Source organism: Callithrix jacchus, chromosome 1 (genome assembly GCF_049354715.1).
Source record: "Callithrix jacchus isolate 240 chromosome 1, calJac240_pri, whole genome shotgun sequence".
Lineage (NCBI taxonomy): Eukaryota > Metazoa > Chordata > Mammalia > Primates > Cebidae > Callithrix > Callithrix jacchus.
Window position 1 is genome coordinate 184,314,605 of NC_133502.1, and position 12,751 is coordinate 184,327,355.

A 12,751-nucleotide genomic window follows, 5' to 3' on the forward strand; every position below is an offset into this window, starting at 1 on the left:
ACCTGGTTTTTTTTTCTGGCCATGCTATTGCTGCTCCTCGAGGCTGACCATCGACTCGGGTCAAAGAATTCGATTGATGCCGCTGATCTGCAGTTCAGAGGAAACAGACAGTGTTAAGTAACCAATTTTCTATCCCTAGAAATTCCTTCAATTTGACCATCATTTCTCCGGAAAAATGCCTCCCAAGTCAATACACCAGAAGGGCCCCACGGAAAGCTGAGAAGCAAAACCATACAATGTTCACTCATTCTGATGGCAACACATGGTTCAAGAGCAACTGGTCCAGTGAAGTCACCAGAACTGAGAGAGAACTGGAGCACAAGTGAGCCCCTGCTGAAGCCTCAGTCACTCTGTATCTACTACACAGAACATAATCGCTCTCAAAGATACTTTCACTGCAAGGCGATACATTCTGAGACACATCAACACAAGTTAAAATGTATTTGGCTACTGTCTTAACTAAAAGCACTACATCAGAATAAGATGATTTAGTTTTGAGAAGTATGATTTTTACTAATCTACAGTAAGGACAAATTAAGGAAAAAAGATGATAAGGAATAAACAACATTCTTACCAGGGGTGTCCTCTCCCTGCATGGATTTTTGCTGTTTCTGTCGCAGTGGCAACAAAGGATGGGATGGGCTGAAGGCAGCAGTTCCTTTCCCTCTAAATGCAAAAAGAATTAAGGGGAAAATCACACCTTTATCAACCTTCAAATTCAACAACAAATGCGCAAGTGTACAGGACCATCCTGAATTCATACCAAGCTATAAGAAACTCAGACTGTTAGGGAAAAATTAATGATGCTAAAAATGAGGAAAAAGAGCACCAGGAACTTCAAGCTTGGGATAAACATCCACACACTGGAAACAGGGGCACACTGACTCCCGGATGTGTCTACAACACAACCAGCTTCCCATGGGAAAAGCAAAACCTGAGCCTGCCATTAGAGTGAACTTTTGAGATAAGCAAAAGTAAAAAGAAAACGTGATCCTTTGACAAGTAACAGTTTTCAAATATGCACATTACTGCTTCAATAAAAAAAGAACTTCAGAGATAAAACAGACCACAAAGTCGATGCCCGCTGTACTAAACCACAGCTGTGAAAATATTGATGAGTAACTTAAACCCATCAGAGAGCAGCATGAACATTCCCACACTGCTGGTAGGAGGATAAAAATGTACATTTTTAGAGGACATTATGGCAATATCCATAAAAACCTCAAAATTACTCACACTTTTCCACTCCTTGGATTATAGCTTAAGAGAAAGAACAGTAAGAGGTGCACACAGAGTGTGAGGGCCACACTCCCAGGAAGAACAGCACATGCGGGAAAGGCAGAGGTCACACGTGTACAGCTCGTACCCTTCTGACAAAGCAATATCCCTGAGACTGGCACCCAGCAGCCCCTGCCACTCCACAGGTACGAGCTTCCCGGAAAACAAGCGCCCTCACCCTACAGGGCAGCTATCTTAGTTGTCTCACTTTGGGTAGAATTTGGTAAAAGGACAATTTGCCAGGTGCTGGCAGCCTGGTGAGATCCCAGGGGACAGCTCAGCACCCTGGGCCCGAGTTAGCATGCCTAGGCCTAAAGAGACAAAGATGGGCAGAGGATACCAGAGCCAGAACACAGACTCTCTGAAAGAGCTACGGAGAGAGGGGCTCAGAGCAGGGAGTCGGGGAAGCCAGGAAGAGCAGGAATGGCACAGGGCCCTGTGTCAGGGCCACAATGCAAACCATGCAGCCTGGATGCTGTGGGAACAGCAATAGACTCACAGCACGCCCGTGATGTGAAAGACTGGGTAGCTGTTGAAAGTGTTGTAAGGAGGATTCACCAAAAGTGGGAAAATTCTCACCACAGGGTGCTGGGTGAAAACAGCAGGTCAAAGGGCAGTGTGTAGCCAGCACCAGATTCCTGTGCTCTCGCACACACCGGGCTCAACAACAGACATGCAATGACCAGATGGAGGACGTTGAGTGTCCACGCTGTCCCCATGTGAGGGACGGCTCAGCTCGAGGCATTCTCCCACTCAGTGACCCCACCTGTGCTCACAGGCATGGAGTTACTGCCCCACCTCTGCTCTCAGCTCTGGGGACAGACACCCCAGTCTCAAAGACCCCCCACAGAACACAGGCAAACTCCTCCCTCAGCTCTGCCCCACCCCTGGGTGTGCACTGCCCTCACTGCCTGCATCACAATGGCCTGTCAACAAGTCCTTTCTCCTGGTTCTGGCAGCCCCACATCCCATCCCTCAGCATGACCATCGGTCTAGCTCCTCTCAAACAACCTGAAACAACTGAGTCCACTCTAAGCCATGTGGCTCACTGAACCATTCGTTTATGTGAATGATTTAAAAATCACTCTGAACGCTGTCTTCACCTTAAACCCCACCTTCAATGGCCACATTTTAAACGTGTTTCTCTACCTCAGGTGTGCTGATCGGCTCCAGGCCAGAAGCGCTGTGGGCCTGCTGCCTCATGAAGCACAAAGCTCACTCTGACTCCAAGGGGAGCTTCCTTCACCCCCTCTCCCAATCCTCCCACAGTCTGCACCAGATATGTTTATCCAAATTAGGTCTTTACGGTGAAAATTCATTTTTGAAAAAACACATTTTAAACAACTCTATTTCTAGAGTTGTTTAGCCTTTAAACAGCTCTATGCACTTTCACTAGAATCAAATTAATTCCTCCCTGAAGTTAATGAAGCAAGTACTTTTCTTTGAAGAATTCACAATACTTGAAATGCAAGAGGATTTCATTCTTTATGTCCATGAGACCATAAACAGCACATCTAAACTGTGAATTCAACTTCCTAATCTTTAGATCATTTCTTTAACAGTGTAACACATAGTTTAAAAAAAAAAAAAAAAAAAAAACACCTGTTTCATAAACAATGTTACAATTAGGTACACATCCTTGAGGAATTTCCAGCTAGTATCATTCCCCTCCTCTGGAGAGAGGACAGAGAGGCCAGAGGGGCAGGGGCAGAAGGAAAATTTTTCATAAGCTAATACAAACTGCTTATTTTTAAAAAGGTAACTTCAATTAAAATTTTAAACAAACACAGAAAGGGGCACAAGATGGTGAACTGACTGGAAAGCGAAGAGACAGACTTACAGGTATTCGGGCTCCTCGGGGTGCAGGTAGTGCCTGTGACAGCCTTCCGCCAGCGGCTGCGTCGGGGGCTGCAGATCAGCCGGGGTCCCTGAGGCAGGGCTGCCTAGGAAACTGCGTTTGGTCGCGTTGGAGATAGGTACTGGAGGCCGGCTGCTTTTCTGGTGTAACACTGTTTTAGCTGCAGAAATAGCATTTTTGCATTGTTACTTACAATACTAACTAGAAGCACAGAAAAAACCTGCAGCTTTTATAAGCACCAACTCAACTTTTTCTTGAAACCAAACTTCTGCCTAAAAAGCTGGTTTCAAGTTTAACAAATATATTTTGTAATAACAAGTACTACAGATATTGTAATAAAATAAATACTAAAATTAAAAGACACAACACAGATGAGCACAAGAAAAACTGAGAGGAAACATAAGCCCAGCTGATGGGCTCTGTCCTGGTCACCATCCAGCACCCATACAAAAGCCCTCCGCTGGTGGGCTGCTTCCAAAACCATGTGCCACATTCACCAAGCCTGGTGCTACACAAGATGCCCACCACCAAGGCTCCTGAGAGAAAGTTCGTGCCTCAGCTGCCAAGAGCCACCTCGCTCAGCCCAGCCAGTGAGGGGCTGAGGCAGGGTCATTAGGGCACTCATCTAGGCCCAGCATGTGGGAGGCTGCTCTGGTGGGTCCCTTCGGCTCCAGCCCCTGGGGATCAGGTGAGGTGCTAGGCCTGGGTTGTATGCCACTCCCTTTCTTGGCCCACTCCTGCTCACCCACCTCTCCCCCAAAGGCTCAGCCCCCAACAGTGACTCTGTCTCTGAGGCTGCTTCCTAGAGAACTAACCTATGGGAGATGGTGCCAGGAGCAGCTCAAAAAGGCAAGAGGTGGGGCCTTATGGTGGGGACCCACTAGGTGATGTGTTGTGAACACGGAGGAGGGAAGAGTAAGTACAAGGGGGTGATGGCTGCACTGAGGTCTGCAGGTGGTCTGGGTAAAAGATAAAGCAGGCTGAGAGATAGCAACACGAGACCAAAAGTCAAGGACACTAAGCTGTGCTCTCCTACAGCCAGGGGCCAGAACCAGAAATGAACGGCTGGTCAGGAAGCTAAACCCCAACCCAAGAAGGCTGCAATGCCAAGGGGAGGCCCTAGATGGGAAGGAAAGAGACTATGACTCATGGGATACAAACTTCTAGGCCTACAGAACCTCAAATTGTCAGATTACCTGAAATTCTTTGGGCCTAGAGAAGAGGGCTCCCCTCCCTGTGAAGGAACAGTATCCTTGCGTCAGCATTGTTGCAGTAGCATCCCTGCTGGCCCCATGCTTAGAGATGATACAGAGACCGCTCTCTCAAGATGACATGTGCTTCCCCCAGGCACATTATAATCAAATTGGCAAAGACAAAAGGAATTTTGAAATCAGCAAGAGAAAAGTGACTCATCACATACACGGGAACCCCCAAGAGACTATCAGTAGGTTGGTTTCTCAGTAGAAATCTGCAGGCCAGAAAGAAATGGAATGATATATTCAAAACGCTGAAAGGAAGGGGAAAGACCCCAACCAAGAACACTGTATCTGGCAAAGCAGTGTTTCAGAAACACAGAGGAAATAAAAACATTCCCAGACAAAAGTTGAGAGAGTTCATCACCACTGCACCTGCCTTCCAAGAAAGGCTAAAAGGAATTCTTCATGCTGAAACAAGGGAACACTAAATAACAACACAAAAACGTAAGAAACTATGAAACTTACTGGTAAAGGCAAATATACAGACACAAACATAATACTGTATTACCATTAACAGTAGTAGATACATCACTTTTAATTCCATTATAAAAGTTTAGAGAGGCCAGGCACAGTGGTCCATGCCTGTAATCCCAACACTGTGGAAGCTGAGGTGGGAGGACCACGTGAGCTCAGCAAGACCTCATCTCTCCTTAAAAAAAAAAAAAAAAAAAGTAGGTGGGCATGGTGGTGCAAGCCTGTAAGTCCCAGCTACCTGGGAGTCTGAGGGAGGAGAACTGTTGGTCCCAGGAGTGAGAGCCCATTGCAGTGAGCAATGATCAACCCACTGCACTTCAGTCCAGTTTATGCAACACAGCAAGACCTTGTCTCAAAGAAGAAAAAAAGTTAAAAAACAAAAACATTTAAAATAACAATAAATTGGCAAGGCGTGGTGGCTGCCACCTGTAATCCCAGCACTTTGGGAGGCTGAGGCAGGTGGATCACCTGAGGCTGGGATTCAAGACCAGTCTGGCCATATGGTGAAACCCCATGTCTACTAAAAATTAGCCAAGTGTGGTGGCAGATACCTGTAGTCCCAGCTACTCAGGAGACTGAGGCAGGAGAATTGCTTGAACCCGGGAAGCAAAGGTTGCAGTGAGCTGAGATCGCACCACTGCACTCTAGCCTGGGTGACAAAGCAAGACTCCATCCCAAATTAAATAAACAAATAAGTAACAATACATTATGTTAATGATTACATATAGTTTTCTTTGTTTGTTTTTTCTCTACACACTCCTGGAAAATACATAGTTATGAATGGTGGCATTAACTGCACACAGTGTAGAGTGGGGGAGGTAAAAGCTGAGAGTTATATTGTAAGTGAAGGTGAGTTGTCATCATCTCATAACAGACAACTGTATCTCATGTAAGCCCCAGGTAGCAACTACAAAGTTACACAAAAGAAAAAGAGAAGAGAAAACAAAGACCATGAACACAAAAACAACAACAAAACATAAATGAAGACAGCAAGAGACAAAGACAAGCAAAACTGTTAAACAAAACAGTTAACAAAATGGAAAAAGAAAATCCTTTCCTATCAATAATTACTTGAATAAAAATGCATTCAACTCACTAATCAAAAGATAGAGCACAGCTAAATAAACTAAAAACCAAGAATCAACAGTATAGTGCCTACGAGAAACTATTTTTGACTGAAGAGCACATACAGGCTGAAAATGAAGGGATGAAAAAAGATATTCCATGCAAATGGTAACCAAAAGCAAGCAGGAATGGCTATGCGCATCTCAGACAAAACAAAGAAGTCATTATGTAATAACAAAAGGGTCAATTCAACAAGAAGCTGTAACAACTGTAAACATATATGTATCCACATCAGACCTCAATATATAAAGCAGTATTGACAGATCTCAAAGGAGAAACAGAAATACAGTAATAGCAGAAGGCTTCACTACTCCACTTTAAATAATGGGCAGAACATCCAGACAAGAAATTTAACAATAAAATAACAAAGAACAGCAGGCTTACGCAACACTCCAGACTAAATGACCTCACAGACACACACACACTTTTCACCCAACAGCAGCAGAACACCTATTTTTCTCAAGCACACAAGACCCATTCTCCAGGACTAATCATATGTTAGGTAACAAAACAAGTCTTAAAAAACTTAAGAATATCAAAATAATGCCATGTATCTTTTCCAAACACAATGGAATGAACTAATAACAGCAAGAAGGCCAGGCGCAGTGGTTCATACCTGTAATCCCAGCACTTCAGGAAGCCCAGGAAGACAGATCATCTGAGGTCAGGAGTTCAACCCCTCCAATACTAAAAATACTAAAAATTAGCTAGGCATGATGGCAGGCACCTGTAATCCCAGCTACTTAGGAGGCTGAGGCAGGAGAATCACTTGAACCTGGGAGGCAGAGGTTACAGAGAGTCAAGATCATTCTAGCTTGGGTGACAGAGCAAGACTCTGTCTCAAAAAAAGTAATAAAAAAATAACACCAAGAAAACAGGAAGACTCACAAATATGTGGAAACTAAACAACATATTCTTAAACTACCATTGAGTAAAAAAGAAAATCAAAAGAGAATTTCAAAAGTATCTCAAGGTGAATGAAATGAAAACACAACACACCAAAATTTGCATGATGTGGTGTTAACAAGGAAGTCTGGGGCCAGGTGTGGTGACTCAGGCCTGTAACCCCAGCACTTTAGGAACCTGAGGTGGGAGGATCACTTGAGGCCAGGAGTTCAGGACAAATCTGGCCAATATAGCAAGACTCCATCTCTTTAAAAAACAAAAGGTGGTCTGTAGCAATCAACACCTACATTATCAAAGAAGCAAGACTTTAAAGCAACAACCTAACTTCATACCTCAAGGACTAGGAAAGGAAGAAGAAACTAAGCTCAAAGTTAGCAGAAGGAAGAAAATAATATAAAGATCAGAGCCAAAATAGAGAAAAACAATAGAAAAAATTCAACAAAACTAAGTTGGCTTTGAGAAGACAAAACCGACAAACTAATGAAGAAAAACAGAGAAGACTCAAATAAAATCAGAAATAAAAGAGGAGATATGGCCGGGCGCAGCAGCTCACGCCTGTCATCCCAGCACTTTGGGAGGCCAGGGCAAGTGGGTCACCTGAGGTCAAGAGTTCAAGACCAGCCTGGCCAACATGGTGAAACCCCATCTCTACTAAAAACACAAAAATTAGCTGGGCATGGTGGTGTGTGTCTGTAATCCCAGCTATTTGGACACTGAGGCAGGAGAATCACCTGAACCCAGAAGGCAGAGGTTGCAGTGAGCCAAGATTGTGCCACTGCACTGCACTCCAGCCTAGACAACTCTATCTCAAAAAAAAAAAGAGGAGATATTATAATTGATGCCTTAGAAATAAAAATGATCACAAGGGCCTGTTACACTTATACCAACAAACTGAATAATGCAGAGGAAATGAATAAATCTCTAGAAAGACACAATCTGTGAAGACTGAACAAAGAAGATATCAAAAGCTGAAACAGACGGTAATAACAGAGAGATTGAAGCAGTAATCACAAACATCCCAAGGAAAAAAAAAGCCCAGGACCAGATGGCTTCACTCTGAACTCTACCAATTCTTCTTAAACCCTTCCAAAAAAACAGAAGAGGAAACACTTTCCAACCCACTGTACGGAGACAGCATTACCTGACACCAAAGGCGGACAAAGACACCAGAAGGAAAGAAAACTACAGGCCAGTATCTCTGATTTGCACAGATGTAAAACTCCTCCATGAAACACTCACAAACCAAATTCAACAGTCCATTAAAAAGATTATACACCATGACTAAGTGAAATTCCTACCCAGAATGCAAGGTTGGTTCAACAAAGGCAAATCAATGCAGAACCACAGGATTGGCCAGACGCAGCAGCTCACACCTGTAATTCCAGAATCCCCGTACTTTGGGAGGCTGAGGCAAACAGATTACGAGGTCAGGAGTTAACGCCAGCCTGGCCAACATGGTGAAACTTCGTCTCTACTAAAAATACAAAAATTAGCTGGGCATAGTGGCGCACGCCTATGATCCCATCTACTCAGGAATCTGAGGCAAGAGAATTGCTTGAACCTGGGAGGTGGAGGTTGCAGTAAGCCAAGATCATGCCACTGCCTTCTGGCCTGGGCAACAGAGCAAGAGTCCCCTCTCAAAAAAAAAAAAAAAAAAAAGATCATCTCAATAGTATGCAGAAAAAGCATCTGACAAAGTTCAACATCCATTCATGATTAAAAAAAAAAAAACTCTACACAAACCAGTTATAGAAGGGGTTTACCTCTTCACAACAAAGACCATTTATGAAAAGCCCACAACCAATCACATAATTAATGGGTGGGGGAGGACTGAAAGCTTTTCCTCTAAGATCTAGAACCAAGCAAGGAAAGTTTTTCCTCTAAGATCTGGAACGAGACACTCTCACCTCTTCTATTCAACACAGTACTGGAAATTCTAGTCAGACCAATCAGTGATAAGAGAAGATGGGGACGGGGAGGGAGGGAGGGAGGGAGGGATCCAAATTGGAAAGGAAGAAATAAAATGTCTCTTTGCAGATGCAAGGTCCTATATATAGAAAACCCTAAAGGCTCCGTAAAATAAGTGTTAGAACTAATTAATGAATTCAGTAAAGATTCAGGACACAAAATCAACATACAAAAATCATAGCATTTCTACATGCTAATAATTATCTAATCAAGAAAACAATCTAATTTATGATAGCATCAAAAAGGACAAATACTTAGGAATAAATTTAACCAATTAGTAAAAGATCTATACACTGAAAACTATAAAACACTGATGAAAGAAATTAAAGACAACAAAATTAATGTAAAGATATTCCATACTCATGGATGAAGTAATACTGTCAAAATGTCCATACTAGGTCATTTTGCAGGTCAAAAATGACCTAGAAATTCACTGCAATCACTATCAAAATCCCAATGGCATTTTCCACCAAAATAGAAAAACAAACCTAAAATCTGTACGGAACCACAAAAGACCCAAAATAGCCACAGTAATCTTGAGGAAGAAAAACAAAGGTAAAAACATCACACTTCCTGATTTCAAATTATACTACAAAGGTATAGTAAAATAGTATAATACTGGCATAAAAAGACACAAGCCAATGGAACAGAATTGAGATATATGGTCAACTAATCTTTGACAAAGGTGCCAAAAATATACAATGGCGAAAAGACAGTACCTTCAAATAAATGTTGTTGGGAAAACTGGATAACCACATGTAGAAGAACAAAACTGGACCCTTATTTCACACCATATACAAAAATGAACTCAAAATGGACTGAAGACTTAAACTAAGATAACCTGAACGTGTAAAACTCTAGGGAAATTATCTCCTTGACATTTGGCATTGATTTGGTTATCACACCAAAAGCACAAGTAACAAAAACAAAAATAAACCAGAGGAACTATACCAAATGAAAAAGGCTGTGCAAAGCAAAGGAAACAAAACAAAATGGCAGCCTACAGAATGAGAAACTATTTACAAACTATATTGCCAATAAGGGATTAACGTCCGAAGTACAGATGCAAGTCAAACAACTCAACAGCAAAAACATAAAAATCCCAAAGAAAAAGTGGACTAAGGTCTTAAAGAGACATTTTTTCCAAAGAAGACATACGGCTGGCCAACAGGCATCTGCAAATCAAAACCACAATAAGGTCTGAATCACACCTGTCAGGATGGCTATTATCAAAAAGACAAGACATGAGTATTGATGATGACATGGAGAAAAGGTAAACCTTTGTATACTGTTGGTGGGAACATAAATTGGTACAGCCATTCTGAAAAATATGGAGGTCACTCAAAAAACTGCAAATAGATCCAGCAATCCTTCTCCTGGTTATATATCCAAGGGAAATGAAATGAGATTGCTAAGAGTTATCTGCACTCCCATGTTGACTGCAGCACAATTCATAATTGCCCAGATACAGAATCAGTTTGTCAACAGATGAATGAAGTGAGATGAAGGAATATAGAAATTGTGATACATACAGACATTCAATGGAATATTACTCAAACTCAAAAAAGAAGAAAATCTGTCATTTGTGACAACACAGATGGACCTGGAAGTAACTATGTACAGTCAATAAGCCAGACACAGAAAGAAAAATACTACTTGATCACGTGTATGTGGAATCTAAAAAATAGAACTTGAGCAGGGAAGTGTTTGCCAGGGGCTGGAGGGTAAGGGGAACAGGGAGAGCAAGTTTCCACTTAAAGGTAAGGTGCAGCGTGGGACTGTAGTTACCCAAACTGTTGTACACTTGAAATCTGCTGAGAGATTCTAAGTGTTCTCACCACATACAAAGGTAACTATGTGAGGAGATGGATATTAATTACCTTGACCGTGGTAACCAGTACACTACGTATATGTGTATCAAAACATCATGCTGTACACCTTAAATATATATACTTCCAATCTTCAACAGGACCTGCCCCCATCTTCCCTCCCAGTTACCAGGCCTATCACCAGGGTGACATCCAACAAAGCCCTTGCCTGGAAGAAAAGGGCCACACACCCACCCACCCCATGGAGATGCAGGGTGTAGCCAGCTGGTTTCAGCAGCCAGGGGAGGCTGTGAGGTGCTGGAATCTGAGGGCCTTTGTCAAGGGAGCTGGCTGAGGAAGAATGTGTCTATTTGGCAGAACCCAAGCACTGGATCTGGCAGGAACTGAGTGATGATGCACATGTACTAATAGCATGCCCTTACTAAGTAAGCGAGAAGTATTGTGACTGCCATGGGAGTGCAGAGGAAGGACTAGGACACCTCCCCGCCCAACACACACACACAGCAGGAGCATGGGGAGTGTGCCGGTCAGAGGGTACCCACAGAAGCACCAGGCAGCCCCCTTCAAGTCACCCACTTCAGTACACCAGGGTTGTATGAAGCAGTGATTGGCGGGGAAGCAAACACTGTGGCAAAAGGGAGACAGTTCCAAAGTGAGAGGCTTTGTGGAGGTATCAGAAACCAGGTGGCCGCAGTCACTATGGCAAATGGCGAGGCTGGAGGAGTGGCCGTGGGGCCTGGTCAGCAGTCACAGAAGTGAGAACAGGGCCCTGCTTCCCGAGGCACAAAATACAGAGCCAACAAGGGCACTGATGAGCTTATCCCACGAGAAGAAACCAATAAATAAAGGATGAGTGGATGCTAAGGGCAGCTGCGCCCCCTGGAATTCAGTATGCCATTCGGGATGGATCTAAATTATAACCTAGTGGTATAAAAATTATTTTAAGGGCAGGTGCCTGTAACCCCAGCACTTTGGGAGGCCGAAGCAGGTAGATCATGAGGTCAGGGGTTCAAAACCAGCCTGGCCAACAGAGTGAAATCCCATCTCTACTAAAATTACAAAAAAAAATTAGCCAGGCATGGTGGTGGGTGCCTGTAACCCCAGCTACTCAGGATGCTGAGGCAGACAATTGGTTGAACCTGGGAGGCGGAGGCTGCAGTGAGCTGAGATGGCACCACTGCACTCTAGCCTGGGCGACAGAGCGAGACTCCATCTTCAAAAAAAAAAAAAAATTATTTTGATGGCCGGGCATGGTGGCTCACACCTGTAATCCCAGCACTTTAGGAGGCTGAGGTGGGCGGATCACCTACGGTCAGGGGTTCAAGACCAGCCTGGCCAACATGACAAAACCTTGTGTCTAATTAAAAAATGCAAAAATTAGCTGGGCATGGTGGCACCCACCTATAATCTCAGCTATTCGGGAGGCTGAGGCAGGAGAATCACTTGAACCCAGGAGGTGGAAATTGAAGTGAGCTGAGATCATGCCACTGTACTCCAGACTGGGCGACAGAGCAAGACCCTGTCTCCCCTCTAAAAAAAAATTTTTTTTTACTTTGACATTTGCTATCCAACAGGCTCAAAAAACAGCTTTTCCAGAGCTTTCCTTTTGTGACCAGGGGCAGAAACTTCGGAGAAAAGGGTGCCAAAGTCCCCTCTAGGGGAGCCCTCCTGCCTCAAAGCAACCAGAGAAGCCCATGTGCATCTACACGTCACCACGCGCTTCCCAGCCATTCTGCAGCCATACGTCGCCATGTGCTCTCTACCCAGTTCTACAGACACATCACCACGTACTTTCTACTCATTCTGCAGACACACACTGCCACGCACTTTCTACCCTGTTTTGCAGAAACACGTCACCATGCATTTTTTTTTTTTTTTGAGATGAGTCTCGCTCTTGTCACCCAGGCTGGAGTGCAGTGGTGCAATCTTGGCTCACTGCAACCTCCACCTCCCAGGTTCAAGCGATTCTCCTGTCTCAGCCTCCCCAGTAGCTGGGATTACAGGCACCCACTATCACGCCTGGCTAATTTTTGTATTTTTAGTAGTGACAAGGTTTA

The 12,751-nt window shown here is 43.7% G+C and overlaps 1 protein-coding gene across 14 annotated transcripts in view; it reads right to left on the reverse strand.

Annotated features, from left to right (window-relative positions):
- Positions 1–12,751, reverse strand: part of CAMSAP1 (calmodulin regulated spectrin associated protein 1) — a 99,419-nt gene that overhangs the window by 16,726 nt on the left and 69,942 nt on the right. For all 14 annotated transcript variants that reach the window (XM_078331368.1, XM_035262609.3, XM_035262617.3 and 11 more), the window contains 3 exons: positions 3,119–3,296; positions 575–666; positions 3–87 (listed from right to left, as the gene is read on the reverse strand). In XM_078331368.1, coding sequence (XP_078187494.1) covers positions 3–87; positions 575–666; positions 3,119–3,296 — 355 coding nt within the window. The remainder of the gene's footprint in view (positions 1–2; positions 88–574; positions 667–3,118; positions 3,297–12,751) is intronic.